Source organism: Neurospora tetrasperma (assembly GCF_000213175.1).
Source record: "Neurospora tetrasperma FGSC 2508 unplaced genomic scaffold NEUTE1scaffold_6, whole genome shotgun sequence".
NCBI lineage: Eukaryota > Fungi > Ascomycota > Sordariomycetes > Sordariales > Sordariaceae > Neurospora > Neurospora tetrasperma.
The window spans coordinates 2,292,300-2,306,354 of record NW_009799104.1 but is presented as its reverse complement, the minus strand read 5'-3'; the positions used below and the strand labels follow the sequence as shown (position 1 = coordinate 2,306,354).

General features: G+C 52.1%; 4 protein-coding genes across 4 annotated transcripts; 1 reads left to right on the top strand and 3 right to left on the bottom strand.

Annotated features, from left to right (window-relative positions):
* Positions 1-227: 227 nt before the first annotated feature.
* NEUTE1DRAFT_69305 (uncharacterized protein) lies at positions 228-2,318 on the bottom strand (the record flags this gene model as incomplete). The annotated part of the gene is made up of 3 exons (XM_009856191.1): positions 228-1,743; positions 1,824-2,024; positions 2,120-2,318. The coding sequence occupies 3 exons, from the start codon at positions 2,169-2,171 to the stop codon at positions 494-496; spliced, it is 1,503 nt and encodes a 500-aa protein (XP_009854493.1).
* A 3,768-nt stretch (positions 2,319-6,086) lies between these two features.
* Positions 6,087-8,619, top strand: NEUTE1DRAFT_87988 (uncharacterized protein; the record flags this gene model as incomplete). The annotated part of the gene is made up of 1 exon (XM_009856190.1): positions 6,087-8,619. The coding sequence occupies one exon, from the start codon at positions 6,087-6,089 to the stop codon at positions 8,451-8,453; it is 2,367 nt and encodes a 788-aa protein (XP_009854492.1).
* Positions 8,620-9,534: 915 nt separating this feature from the next.
* NEUTE1DRAFT_87984 (NADH/ubiquinone oxidoreductase) lies at positions 9,535-10,984 on the bottom strand (the record flags this gene model as incomplete). Its single annotated transcript, XM_009856189.1, has 3 exons — positions 9,535-10,365; positions 10,498-10,684; positions 10,810-10,984. The coding sequence occupies 3 exons, from the start codon at positions 10,850-10,852 to the stop codon at positions 9,915-9,917; spliced, it is 681 nt and encodes a 226-aa protein (XP_009854491.1).
* A 943-nt stretch (positions 10,985-11,927) lies between these two features.
* NEUTE1DRAFT_69297 (tubulin gamma chain) lies at positions 11,928-13,817 on the bottom strand (the record flags this gene model as incomplete). Its single annotated transcript, XM_009856188.1, has 4 exons — positions 11,928-12,439; positions 12,500-13,608; positions 13,709-13,749; positions 13,802-13,817. The coding sequence occupies 4 exons, from the start codon at positions 13,807-13,809 to the stop codon at positions 12,212-12,214; spliced, it is 1,386 nt and encodes a 461-aa protein (XP_009854490.1).
* Between the last annotated feature and the right edge of the window lie 238 nt (positions 13,818-14,055).

Sequence of the window (14,055 nt, the reverse complement as noted above, 5' to 3'; positions counted from 1 at the left end):
GTTTGGTATGGGTCCGGACATGGGGTGAATTACCGAGGAGAATAGGTGATTCACACTTGCACCGTTTGTTTCCCCGCAAGGTCTCTCGGTCAAATAGTTAAACATTGACAGACGAAATCCGAACTTGGGAAGAAAAGGAAGCATGAGATCAGAAATCCTGAGTGGATATTTTATGTATATCTCCAGGATGAGGCGGCAATGCCATTCAATCAGAAAGTCGCGGTCATGGGTGAATGTATAGTACTGTCTGTTTTTGGATCAGTCATCAAAATGATCTATCTGCTAGATGGCGTTGTGGGTCTGGTAGCCCCGATCCGCTGTCTGTCTATTCAATGTTGTCCTTTGAGCTATCCAAGGCCTTTGAACAAAGCTATGTGCAACACATGAGTTGCTGTATATCGGTTGTCAAGAGCTTCAAGGCTCCCGTATCCCCTTGGCCCTTGGCATGGGCAACATACTCTCACCTGCATGATCGCATAAGCATTGGCAGCCATCAGGGCGCCTTTCCCACCATCAAGACCAACAATATCGCATTGCCGACGCACGCCACTACAAATGTCACCCACACCGCAATCTCTCCTATCACTGAAGGTGCTTGAAACTCGTGCCTCGAATTCCACAAGCACAACGCAGCGACTGCCGTGCCCAGCGAGGTGACGATCCCGACTGTCACGCCAGCATCTACCTCCATTCTCATCTTGTGGCGGCCCGTCATGATCAACATTGTCGCAATACCCATCAGCACAAACGTGACCAGGTAGCAGCCCCAAGTGCCCCAAAACAACGTTTCGTCACGATGGCGTGCAATGCGTTGTTGTTCTAGGCTTCGGTAGCCCGACTCCGGGAACTCCTCAGAAGACGCATAGCCGTAAGAGCCTCTTCTCTCGGCGCGCCAACGATCACGGCTGAAGCTGTGTGGAGGCGAGTTTGTGAAGCGATCGCTGGCGTTGTCATCGTCGATGTCGGTGTCGATGGGGGCAACGCCAGGAGGGTATGTAAAATAGCTGGGCGGCGCGAGGGTAGCGCCGTACCGGTCGGTCGACTGGGTTTGCGAGGATCCTAGTAGAGGCTGCTGTTCTGTACTTTCGTTTGCGCGTTGGTCTGGTGTTGATTCCTGACCACGCCCCATAATCTTCTTCATCGGCGACGAGATCCAGTTCATTATGCTGCTTACACCAGGGAATTTCATCTCTTCATCCGGGTTGATATAGATGGCATATTCATCGCAACGATCGTCGCCGGCTTCGCTGCCGTGGTCATATTCGTTCCAATATCCTGTCGGGGCATCATCCTCGGGAACAATGGTCACGTTAGGCGCGAGTCGTTGTTCCCCAGCGCCGGTCGGGCGGGTGGGCGTGGCGGGCTGGGTAGGTGGAGAGGAACTGCCACTGCGACTCGAATCTCTCGGCGAGGCAGAGCGTATCGTCTGTAGCAGGTTTTCGTATTGTGATTGAAGCCGGGAGAAGTCACGTTTGGTGAAGCTTTTGGGGTTCGCCAGGATGGTTTCCCTGAACCGCGAGCCGAGAGTCGCCGAGCCCGTCCATTTCCGGTACTTCTTTAGAATCTTGCGAAAGGCAACGGTGTGCGCATTGACAAAGCGTTGGAGGGCCTGGATCTCGTCACCGCATTGTAGCAATTCTTGTTCGTATCTTGCAAATTGGCGCTGTCTTTTGGTCGAAGTGCGCGTTCTCGTAGAGGCAGCGCATCGGACAATATGGGCGTGTATTTGATTGGACAAGTGTTCTAGCGACGTGTGTCAAGATGTTAGTCATTCGCGGCCGGAGTTGGGAGAATAGAGTGGCAGTGAGACGAGGCAAACATACGAAGACGGCGCGCTATTTCGTCCGCTTTGCTTGATACAAACAGGTCGACACGATCATGTTGTCGGCAAAGCTCGTCATAGAGGTCGTCTTCAAACTTTGAGAGTGCGGCGGCTTGGTGGCCTGGAATGGCAATCGCGGTTCCCTGAGACCTGGTGGTGTGCGCCTTGATGTAGTGTTTTAGCGAGTTGTAGTCGATGTTATCTGCTCGGTTAAAGTAAAAGATCAGCAGGCATTCGTTGGTGAGATGTGGCACAGTCATCAGCAAAACCGGCGGAACAAGACGGGGAAAGACATACGGATTCGCCATTGGGGGACAGACTCCCTGTCAAACTGCTCCCCAAACTTCATTCCTGGTAGATGTGGTGGGCTGTAGTGGTGGTTGTACGGGTGTAGAGACTGGCACTTGTAATGCACGTATTGCAAGAAATGTCCTTTCACAACGTCGTCGGATCCCGTCTTGGGAGTGGCTACACCCGGTGGCGTCAATGTACGAAATAAACCGGTCTGCTGGGATTTTGATGGTCTGTATCGCTCCAAAAACCTGCTTCTTCTTTGTGCCTTTGTTTTGGTTCAAGTCGACGCCAAAGGCAGTGCAAAAAAGGCCGGAATGAATCTGTAATGACGATGTTGTTGGAGGGAGGCAAGCGGTTATATGCACAGATAAAAGAGGTAGTGTACAACTGTCTGTCGGGAACCCGCACCGGCGTCTCTTGCACCAACGGCACTGTGGCTATGACGAAAGTGTGGGATAAAAGCTTTGATCGCTGGCGGAGACGGTCCGGGGGGATGGGGACTGGACAGCCCAGGGTGTTGACTGTTTGAGGTCGTGATAAGGACGACCGGGGGACCGTGTGGGCTTTGGAGAAGACGGTGAAGTTTCAACCGAGCGATCAACACAAACACTTCAGATTCGTTTCGGATGGCTGGAGACGGAGCGTCGCTAGACTTAGTTGGTAGAGTGGTCTAGAATGGCTGACCAACGGTTGACTGCCGTCAGTTGCGCTTAGTCTTTAGTGTGAACGTCGACCGAAGGCTGCGAGAACTGGCGGGGAGAAAAGTGAAAGGAGACAAAGACGAAGATGGCAGAGAAGAAAGAAAGAAACGAAGTGTAGTGTATGTGACGACAGGCCGAGCCGAAGTGAATCTGAAGAGCCGTCAAATCTGAGACAAGATAAGTAAGCTGGAGTCACAGGCTTTTGAGAAAGCCAAGGAATCAAAATCAAGAAGGTCCTGTCCATCCAATGCGAACGAGAGGAACCACCTTCCACTCGAGCTTTCTCAGTGGGTCTTTCCGCCAGGACCCAATGCAGCCGGGTCCCTCCCCTCCAGGGCAGAAAAGTCTTTGGTGGGACCTCGAGGTTTCCTGTGGGCTCTCTACACTACACTACGACGTAGCAGAAGTGGAGATGGAACCAACTGAGTTTTTGGTGTCCATCGTCTGCAACCATGTCCGTCAATGAGGTTTCCTTTTTGTTGGTTATCTTCAGGAACTTGCTTCAGTTCCCGGTCTCCCGTCTTTACCGTCCCGGAATGTGGTTTTTGATTGGTACGGTTCCTTGATAGTTCCACCCTGGTCTAGATTCATCGGCCCTGTCATAATTCAGTAAGCAGGCACGTGCTTGGGGCTGCCCGTCTCGTTGCCCGGGAAGCTACCTACCCTCGGGAACGGTTAGACCTTCAATCTCTTCCCTTCTTTGTTCGGGCAAAAGGCACGCGACCAAGTGTTGTCTGTGTGTTTACCTTATCCACAAGCGAGCGTTTGTCGAGGATGAGTCTATCACCAACTCGTTTATTATTGATCTACATATACATGTTCAAAAGTTTGTTAGCGCGAGACGTCCAACGTCTTCAGACGAGGGAGAGAACCACTGATTATGGCGCTGCTATTGGTCCAGACCACGCCAAAACCACCTCCAGGGTAACAACGATTGATCGTCTTCCACCAGGTTCCCCATACACATCCATTATGGTTGCATAACTGGCTCGTCCAGGACAAAAAGAAAAACATGGACTCCAGAACATGATGTCAACGGCATCTTGACAAGACACCTACGAGTTTGTAAGGCTGTAAACACTTGTTGGGGACCATGAATGACCATGAAGACGAAGAAATCAAGTGAAAATAACGAGAGGAAATATTATGATTCTGGTCTGGGCCGGCTGCAGTCGGTCTCTTTCATTTTAGTTATCCCAGACGAGCTTAGGTAGGTACTCAAGCATTTGCACCGTGGTCCTACCAAGAGAAAACGATCGAGTTGCCACTGGTACAACTGCAAGACGACTCCCAACAGCATGGATGGGGTGGGGCGGCGGACAGGTGCTCTTGACAAGTCATGTTGTGAAGACCTGTTGTGGGATGCAGTTTCTCCTCTCACCCTCACATACGCAGTATAGAGCCTGCCGGAAGGGAGGCAGATATGGAAAATAGAAAAGAATGAATCGGCCCGTCCGGATTTTTCACAAGGAGATCTCCTTCGCTTGACAAATTAGGTAACATCCGGCAACTCAAAAGGAATTCCCGTCCCTCCATCTCGACGTACTATCTTCCAGCTCTCTAACCAAACAGTGCGCGATTGGCAGTTACATCTTGTGAGCCAACCAAAACTTCTCTCGCGACCTCTTGTACGACTTTGGAAATGTTGCCGTTAACTTTGCCATGCTCATCTAGGTAGGTAGCAGAGATGGACGGTGTGATACGAATGGACCGAGGAACGCCACTCAAGAGACCAAGTTCATGTGTTGTACTATACGGGAGGCCACTGACACTTGATGGGAACCTCGCCGTTCACGACAGCAATGTTAGTGGTTAACAAACATCTCTACCGTGAGGTTCACATTTTCTTCCAGGCGCACATGAAAAAAAGGTCATATTGAGAGCACGCAACGCACGGCCATAGAGGCTGGGATCACCAAAGCCACCATTACCTTCACATTAGTCTTGGCAACGGATAAAGAACATGATCCAATTCCCTGACCTGAAATACGAAGGTCTCAGAGTATCACTCGCAGCTCGGCTCGGCGGGACACTTCCCGCGAGTTGCAATCAATGAAGGCTTAGACGGTCCAGACCCTAATGCAGCACGTCAACGCTGCCGTCGTATTTCGAAAGAATACCTCAAGGTCCGTCAAAATTCTCACAGGCGATATCATATACATAGGGATGTGGCTTGTGACGAAACTTCAACAAGTGTTATAACTTGCAGCATCTTTCCCCAGAGGTGCGCATATAACACCCTACATTTCTACTATGTAATAAGAGCGTTCTCTGCACGTTATCCAGACCATGAAGAAGAGCCCACTGGGTAAGTAGCCTACCTCTACAGAAAAGAGTCTGTCAACGTCCGTCGCAGAGATCTCAGTCTTATGTTGCAAAGAACATGAGAAGCATATTGTAATGTAGCTAGTATGAGGCAAACCCAGCGCTCTTCATCAAAAGGGGGGTTATCATCGATTCAACCAATCACAATTTTAGTACGATGTTAGTTACCTTTTACCATTTGAGGCAACACTTGCAGTTACGACGAAAGTGAAGCGGCGAAAGATAGACCACGAGCTGATGGGATTAGTAGAGGTAGACAGCCCAAAATCCAAGATAAGGAAGTGCTGATAACAAGCTAGGTGCCTGTGTCGAAACGGCGACTTTACCTATCCAACAGCACTGGAGATCGTTGCGTGATTGCTTACTGAGTTCCCAGTAACTTCAGAGTAACTCAATAGCGTATGCTATACTGAAAAAGGGTGATTGTGAATTCATTCCCTCTCTCAAGCTTGATCTCGAGCATCTCCTTGAGACTGCATGCACTTTGTGGTTTGTTTACTTGACATTGTCATCCGATTATAAGTGTTAAGGCAACCTCGTCTTATAGCGGTGCACCGCCCTGAAGCTTAACAACAAGAGAGGTGGGACCTACTTCCATTTCCAGAGAGCAGAATCACCCATCATTGGTCAATTCATAACCAGCCCCACAAGCTGGTGCGGGGACGCCTGCCTCCACGCTTCGTCGTTTCCTGGACCTTGGAGAGCGCTATGGCAGAAAAAATTTTGGTCCATCAATATCGCCGGCTGGCAACCAAACATCGCCAGGTCGAACTTTTTTTGTTTTGGTACGGGCAACGGCAATCACCGACGCCCTGCCATTTCTTAGTCAAGCGTCCATATTGAACCCTCAAGTCAGACACTTGTATGACAAGGCCAGCCCCGATACCCTAGCCTTGATTGATCTTCTCACAGCATCAGTCCAACCCTACCTAAAAAAAACAGACATGGCAGCTGGCAGCATAACCTCTTCCGTAACCTCGACATCCCAAACAATCACCCACGACCCCTCCACACACAACAGCGTCATGGCCGCTACCCTCGCCGCATCGTCGAGCGGCAGTACCTCTTCGTCGACAATTGCCAACAACCCCGTCGTCGCCTCCTTCCTCTCGGCCCTGGCCGACGAGTCCAACCGCCACGTCTTCCTGCAGCCGCCCTCGACCCTTCCCGCCGGATCCCTCCTGCTCGCCAAGGAGACCCTCGACGCGCTCGCCTCCCAGGTCAGTGACCACCAGCAGGCAAAGTTGAAAGAGATCGCGGCCACCATCGGTGGAAAGAAGCGCAAGCGTGAGGCTGGCTATGACAAGAATGCCGTGCTCAAGATTCGCAAGCTGCACGTCGACGACGGCTTCGAGACGGAGCAGATTTGGCAGCAGGCCAAGAAAATTATTGCCAGCGCCACAAAGGAGGCTGGCGATGTGCTGAAGGAGCTGGAGGAGAACGGGATTGTGGGCACCGGTGAGGAACAAGAGAAGACCATTGAATTTGGAGAGGATGGGTTTGAGCTTGGTTCTGATGAGGAGGAGGACGACGACGAGGAGGATGCTGATAGCGAATCAGGTTCTGGCTCTGAAGGAGAAGAGGAGGAGGAAGATGATGAAGAAGAATTAGAAGGAGAAGAGGGCAGCGAGATCGACGACGATGAAGAAGTCGAGATCGATGGCGAAGAGGTTGAATTCTCGGACGCAGACGGAGAAGGAGAGTTTGATGAGGAGGAGGAAGAAGAAGAAGAAGAAAAGGAGGAGGAGGATGCGCCAGAACTTGTCGAGGACCCCAACGGCCTCAACGACGGCTTCTTCTCAATAGACGACTTCAACAGGCAGACACAGTTGTGGGAGGACGCGGATGCCCGCGCGGACCCCAACGTCGATGCCGACAGCGACGACGAACAGCTAGACTGGCACGCCGATCCTTTCGCGACAAAGCCAAAAGCAAAGAAGGGCAAGAGCGACAAGAAGAAGGACGAAGACCAGGATGAGGACGACGTCGACATGGGCGATGAATCCGAAGACGACGAGGCTCTCGAGGCTGCTGCCGCCGCCCACGCCAAGAAACTCAAGGGCAAGAAGAACGTGGAGCAGCTCGAGGACGATGGCGACGATCTCGGCCTGACAGATGGTGTTCTCGGTATGGACATGGACCTTACCGCCAACGACATTTACTACAAGGACTTCTTCGCGCCACCTCAAAAGAAGAAGACCGGCAACCAAAGGAAAGGAGGCTATTTCCCCAAGAAACTTGAGCAGCCAGATGAGGCCGATATGGAGAGAGCCGAGAATGATGTGCGCCGCGATCTCTTCGACGACATCTCGGAGAATGAAGATGAGGATAAGCTCTCGGATCTTGATGCTGGTGATCCGAGATCTCGTCGGTCCGCCCACGAGCGCAGACAAGCCAAGATTGCCGAGGAGATCCGCAGGCTCGAGTCTGAGCTAGTTGCCAAGCGCGCCTGGACTCTGTCTGGTGAGGCTTCCGCGCAAGCTCGTCCCATGAACTCGCTCCTGGAGGAAGACCTCGAGTTTGAGCATGTCGGAAAGCCTGTCCCCGTCATTACCGAGGAGGTTTCCGAGACGATCGAGGCGCTCATCAAACGCCGCATTCTTGCCAACGAGTTCGACGAGGTTCTCAGGAGACGTCCTGACACCCTCAATAACCCCAACAACGCGCGCCGCGGTCTCGTTGAGATCGACGACACCAAGGGCAAGCAGTCTCTCGCCGAGATCTACGAGGAGGAGCACATCAAGAAGGCCAACCCGGACGAGTACGTCAGCGCTTCGGACGAGAAGCTCACGCGCGACGAGGCCGAGATCAAGAACATGTGGAAGGACATTTGCGCCAAGCTCGACGCCCTCAGCAGCTGGCACTACAAGCCTAAACCCGCCGCACCCACCATCAGCGTTGTCACCGACGTCGCCACCGTCGCCATGGAGGACGCCATGCCCACCACGGCCCAGGGTGTGTCGGGTGGCGAGAGCACGCTCGCGCCCCAGGAGGTGTACGCCCCCGGCAAGGACTCAGTCGAGAAGGGCGAGGTCGTGGCCAAGAGCGGCCTGCCGATTGCCAAGGAGGAGATGAGCCGAGAGGAGAAGGCTAGGAGACGCAGACGCGAGAAGGAGCGCATCCGCAAGGCCGGCGGCCTGGATGCGAACAAGAACATCAGCAAGGGTGCCCAGGAACGCAAGGAGACGATGAGCCAGCTCAAGAAGGGCGGTGTCAAGGTTATTAACCGGAAGGGCGAGACGGTTGGGTTGGATGGCAAGAAGATCGCGGAGCAGAAGGGTCCTACGTCGAGTGGTGCCTTCAAGCTTTAAAGATCGGGTTGTTAGATGAGGGATAGATGTAGGAAGAAGATGGATGATACCCTGATGGGTTGGACGGGTGGGCAGTCTTGGCTAAGGGCGATCTGTAAAGGTCTTTTTCTTTTGTATGGAATAGGTACATAATTGGGAGTTCAAAAACCATGCATGAGTTTGTTTTTCATCGGCCGTCAGCCGGTATACAATGCTCAACTGTTCCCGTTCAACATTGTCGAAGATGATTCTTGTGTGCCTAATATTCTGGAGTCAGTACAACAACTAATCCTGGCCCTCTCCAACCTCATTGCTCTATTTCCCCTCATGCTTTCCTATCCGTCAATATTCTCCGTGTGATCTTTCCTCCAATTCGGTCCAGATCATAGCGACTTATAATTTGGTACCTACCTCTACCTCCACCGGTCTGTAAAGTGAAAAATGCACAAACAGTCTAGCTGTCCATCCTCGGCTAAATTGGTAACTCTCCATTTTCATTACATCTCATCAGTATTTGGGATAACCTGCCCCTATTACTAGCTTGCCGTTTATCCAAAAAAAAAAAAAAAAAAAAAAAAAAAAAAAGGAAACCTTCCCTCTACCTTGCTCAAGGCTATCTTCGCCCCGGTTCCTTGGGTTTTGATTGATTAAGAAGAAGTGAAGAGAGAAGTGAAGAGAAACGTGAATGAAGTGAAAAGGGGATAACCAGAGGCTGAACAGACCATAAAGAGATAGTTAAGCATGTTGTAGACTACCTCTTATTCTGTTTGAAACCGTCTTCTTCGTCCGCCTCAATAAGACCTAGTGCCAGACGAACTGTCCAGACCGTGTTTGGTATCATTCTACATCTCTTATCCGCGTCCACCAGTACTATCCTCCACTGGGATTTTGATTTAGTTTGTCCATTTCTGGATTTATAAGCATATACCCAAGACTAAGGATGGAGCAATCATATAGATACCCTAGTTCTGGGGAACATCTCGTGAGCCCTTGACTTCTCGAAGACGGTCCGGAGATGTAAATATATAGCCATATACAACAGACCATTTGCAGTCCCCTCTTGATTATGATGACTTGGTTGGCGAGGGCCAAGGACATATATGTCACGAAAATCTCTCCTTGTTTTCATAGCAAGGATTGGCTACTTGAGTCTCTCATGAGAACTTTACAGTCGAGCGATGGGTCGTTTTCTCGCCCTCGTCAGACTTGCCAGATGAACATATAAACGAATAAAGGAGAAAAAGCAAGACGCAAACTTTGAGCATGATACATCTTGTCTAATTCCCACTGAAGTTCCTTCTTGTGAGCCGCTGTTCTCGAGCTCTTCCGTCCGTCCACCAAATCTAACCGTGCTGTCTTTCCGGTTTTTACCACCCGTCAATCTTCTCAATTCGTCGACCCCTTCTTCGCGCTACCACTCACCCCAAACTTCGTAACCCCCCATGACCACGACAAGCAGGTGCCAAGCAGTAGTAACGCTCTCTACTTGCGATACCACATCCTCGTAATCTTCGTATTCCGCATCTTCCTCTGCAACTGGAAAATGCCATACATGAGCGCTTCACTAGTAGGCGGGCATCCCGGGACGTAGATATCAACAGGGACAATCCGGTCGCAGCCGCGCACGACGCTGTACGAGTAGTGGTAGTAGCCGCCGCCGTTGGCGCACGAGCCCATGCTGATGACCCAACGCGGATCGGGCATCTGGTCGTACACCTGGCGCAGGGCGGGCGCCATCTTGTTGGTCAGGGTGCCCGCCACAATCATCACATCCGACTGGCGGGGCGAGGCACGGAAGATGATGCCCAAACGATCTTGATCGTACCGCGGGGTTGAGAGGTGCATCATCTCGACGGCACAGCAGGCGAGGCCGAAGGTCATGGGCCAGAGAGAGGATTGGCGGGCCCAGTTGACGATGCTGTCGAGGGTTGTGCTATATTTGAGTGTGTGTTAGTGGCATGTCCTTGTTGCTGTGTTGTTGTGGAGAGGGCATAGGGGATATATCCTTGTCCGGATGTCAAGAGCGGATGTGGAGTTCGTGGAGCCCTCAAAACGTGTAACGTACAGAGCATATTGAACGGCGCCCTTGGTGCCCTCCTGGCTGGGAAGAGGAACCTCTCTGCGCTCGCGCCTGGCGATGCCGTGCTGTGCGCCCGCAGGGGCGACGGCACCCGTGGCGTCCTTGCGGGAGGACGAGGAGATGGAAGCGACAGCGGCCGCGCGGAAGGGGACGATTTGGGCAGTCGGCCGGGCTGTGGATAGTTGGTTTATCGTCAGCTGGAGTTCGTCGCCGTGGGGATTTCGTGATGGAGCTGTCGAATGACTCGCGCGCTGAGTCTCCGTCGCATACAGAAAACAAAACACAGGCATCACCCACCTCTAAGAGCCATTGAGGCGCCTGTCCTCACAGAGGACAACATGTTGGAAATATCAATTGTCGCAATAGGAGCGAGGTCTAGGTACCTGGGGAAAGGAGCGAGAGCGAAGAGGGTCCGGAACGGGGCTCGCAATGATAAGTAGTAAGTATCGACGTCGTCCGTCCCACTCTGCGGTTACACAGCGAGCCTCCGACTCCCCTCAGCGACGGGACTTCAGTTAGTTACTTACAGTGATGCTGCGGCTTAGCCAAGTTATCCCGAGCATTTGCCTCCATAAAGTGACCCACTTTGTGGCGTCGAATAAGGCTGGGGATTTGAGGATTGAAAAGAGCTCGCTTTCCATTGGTCAAAGCATGATTTCTCTTTCTGGGGAAGTTGGAGCAACAGGGGAACTCCAAAGGGCTTCTGGGAAGGACTCCTACTCGTCCCCTTCCGCGCTGGATGACCATGTCGTTTTAAATCCGTGCATCTCGAATTCTCGCGGTAATCTGCATTGAGCGCAGTGCATCTGATATATTTTGCCAAATCTTGATAAGGTCATCCTCACCCTGGAGTGTTGGCAGGGAGACACGCCTATCACTGTCCTTGGGTTCCTGATTGAGACTAAAAGTAGTGCCATCCCTGTCTCAATGTTTTGTTTAAATACGCTAAGGAGTGCCAAGATGTGGTGATAGCTTCATTGTTACATCTATATAGCTTCCCACAGAGGACCATAATGCTATTGATCGCAGCACCCACTGATGATGAAACACAACCAAGGAAAAAAGTTAAAAAAAAAAAAAAAAAAAAAGTTAACAAAAAAAGAGAGGACAAGAGCTGGAATCGAACGGCTGACGTCACGTTCAACTGGAAGGGAGTAGAAGAGCCCTATTTGCGTAGCCGGAAGACGCCAGCTTACAGTGCTTCCAGGGAGGTTCTCCCCCGCCATTTAGATCCCCGTTGGGTCACCTACGGCGGCGAGGGCCCCCCCCCAGCATGTGGTGCACTACCCTCCTTGTGCAAAGAGAGCTCAGCGCACCACACCGCTCGACCACGCAGCCACTTGTCAGGTGGTTGGATACTTATCAACTTGAGGTCCTTTATGAACCCCAAGCTGAGGTCCCGCGTGCATGCATTCTGGGGTTTGAAGACAAGTGGTATTTCCATAGCCTCAGTGGTCAAAGAGCTGCTGTAATCTATCGACAACATGGCAAACGATACAGAAAACGCGCGCCAACACCTTCCTCCTGGTTTTCCCTCCCGCCCAATAACGCCTGCGAACAACAATCTGGTCGTGATATCGCATCAGCCTAGTTAAAAAAAAAAGAAGAGAAAAAGAGGGATACCAGCTATCTCTTAAAGATCCTAGGTATGGTCGAAAACAAAAGGCCCCCAGCTGGCCATCATCTGTCCGGCCAAGACTCAAGCCATTCTCTTGTCCGTGTCAGCCGACGCGTTTTCGCCAAGCTCGGGGTTGAGATAATTGGCGTCTTCGGCAGCCTCGTAGTCGGCAATAAGGTCCATGACGACCTCCCTGGCTTCGTCAAACTCGTTGAGGTTTTCAGAAAACGGCGCCGTCTTTTTGTAGGCTTCCATAAAGGCGTTGCGCTTCCGCATACCATCGTACTGCCTAACAATACGCTTGAAAAGCTGTGTGAAGAAATGTCAGTTTGATCATCTATCTAGCCAACACAGCAGCAGTTGACGTACCGTAGCAATACTAGTATGGTTTGCCAACATCAAACCACTGACACGATGTGCCATAGTCACGTAGGGACTCCTCTTGGTCAGTGCCACCTGGATGCTAGCGGGACCCCAGGGAATGAATGTAGCAAGACGACGTTCCCTAATACGGAGCAGACTCTTGTGCACATCGGTTGGGTCCACGTCGCCCTGGATGACGTTCAGGATGGAAATGTAGCAGCTCTTCTTGCCGGGTACAGTAGACACCATGCGATTCTTGGGCTGCAGCAATCGTCGCATGACGTCGAGAACCGTCGTTTTGCGCACCGTCTTTGCCTGCTCTACCTGGTCGCCAGTGAAGGGCGTGTACGACGTCATCAAGAAGTGGCATCGAGGAGTCGGAATCAAGGACGCGAGAATGCTGACCAGGTCGTTGTGCATGTAGCCGGGGTATCGAAGGGTGGTTGTGCTGGCAGACATGACGGTCGATACGAGCTGGTTCGTCTGTTGGAAGGATGGCTCTTGTACGTGTAGTCTGTCGGCGGCAATGTGTGACAAGGCGCCGTTGTCAAGCACCACTACCGAGTCGGCGTTTTGCGTTAACCTCCTCATGGCAAGTAAACTGTTGTAGGGGTGCACGACAACATCGCCGGCGCTGGTCGTGTCGGGAAATACCGAATATGTCTGGATGATCTTCTTGGGGAAGCGGTCGTTCAGTCGCTCGAGTAGGAAAGAGCCCAGACCTGATCCTGTGCCGCCGGCGATGGAGTGTAACATCATGAAGCCCTCGAGGGAGTCGCTGCCGTCGGCTTCGCGCTCAATCATCTCCATGATCTCCTCATGTACTTGCTCGCCTGTTTGGTAACCATCACCCCAGTTGTTGCCCGCACCAAGACCGCTCTTGCCCACGTAGAAGTTTTCTGGGTTGTATATGTTCCGGTATGGTCCGGTCTGGATGGTATTGATGACTCTGGGTTCGAGATCGATCAGGATGGACCGGGGAATGTATCGCGTATCGTCGCTCTGGTAAAAAAAGACATCTTTACGGTCGCCGCCTTCGGTCGCAAAGTCCTCGATGGTTCCGTCTTGGCTGATGCCATGCTCCAGACAAAGCTGCTGCCAGAACTGGCTTCCGACTTGAGAATGTTAGAAGAAACTGCGCGTCCAGCTGCCGGATGTCGAGGCGCAAGACTGGGTGAAGGTCGACTGCCTCGTCGGGTTGAATCGGGCACTCACTGCTGTTGCCGCACTGGCCGGCCTGGATGGTTATTATCTCTCTGTTTGCTGGTTAGTCACGATATGTTAGGTGCTGGGATGAGGGACGCGTACCTGGGCATGGTGGTGGCATTAACGAGGCGCGAGACCTCTAGGCGGAAATTGTTGCAATTGGGACAAAAGCGGAGGGAACATCGGTAAACATACCTAAGGACGTCAGCAGAGCACGCTTGGTAGTTCCCCACATTGCAGCACGTTGCCCACCGGCCACCGCTACTACGCTAAGATTCCCGCGTCGACGCGACAGAAACGGGAGGAGATGGAACCTAGCTGCCGTGCCCCTGCGAACGCTCCAAGGGAAATCACCT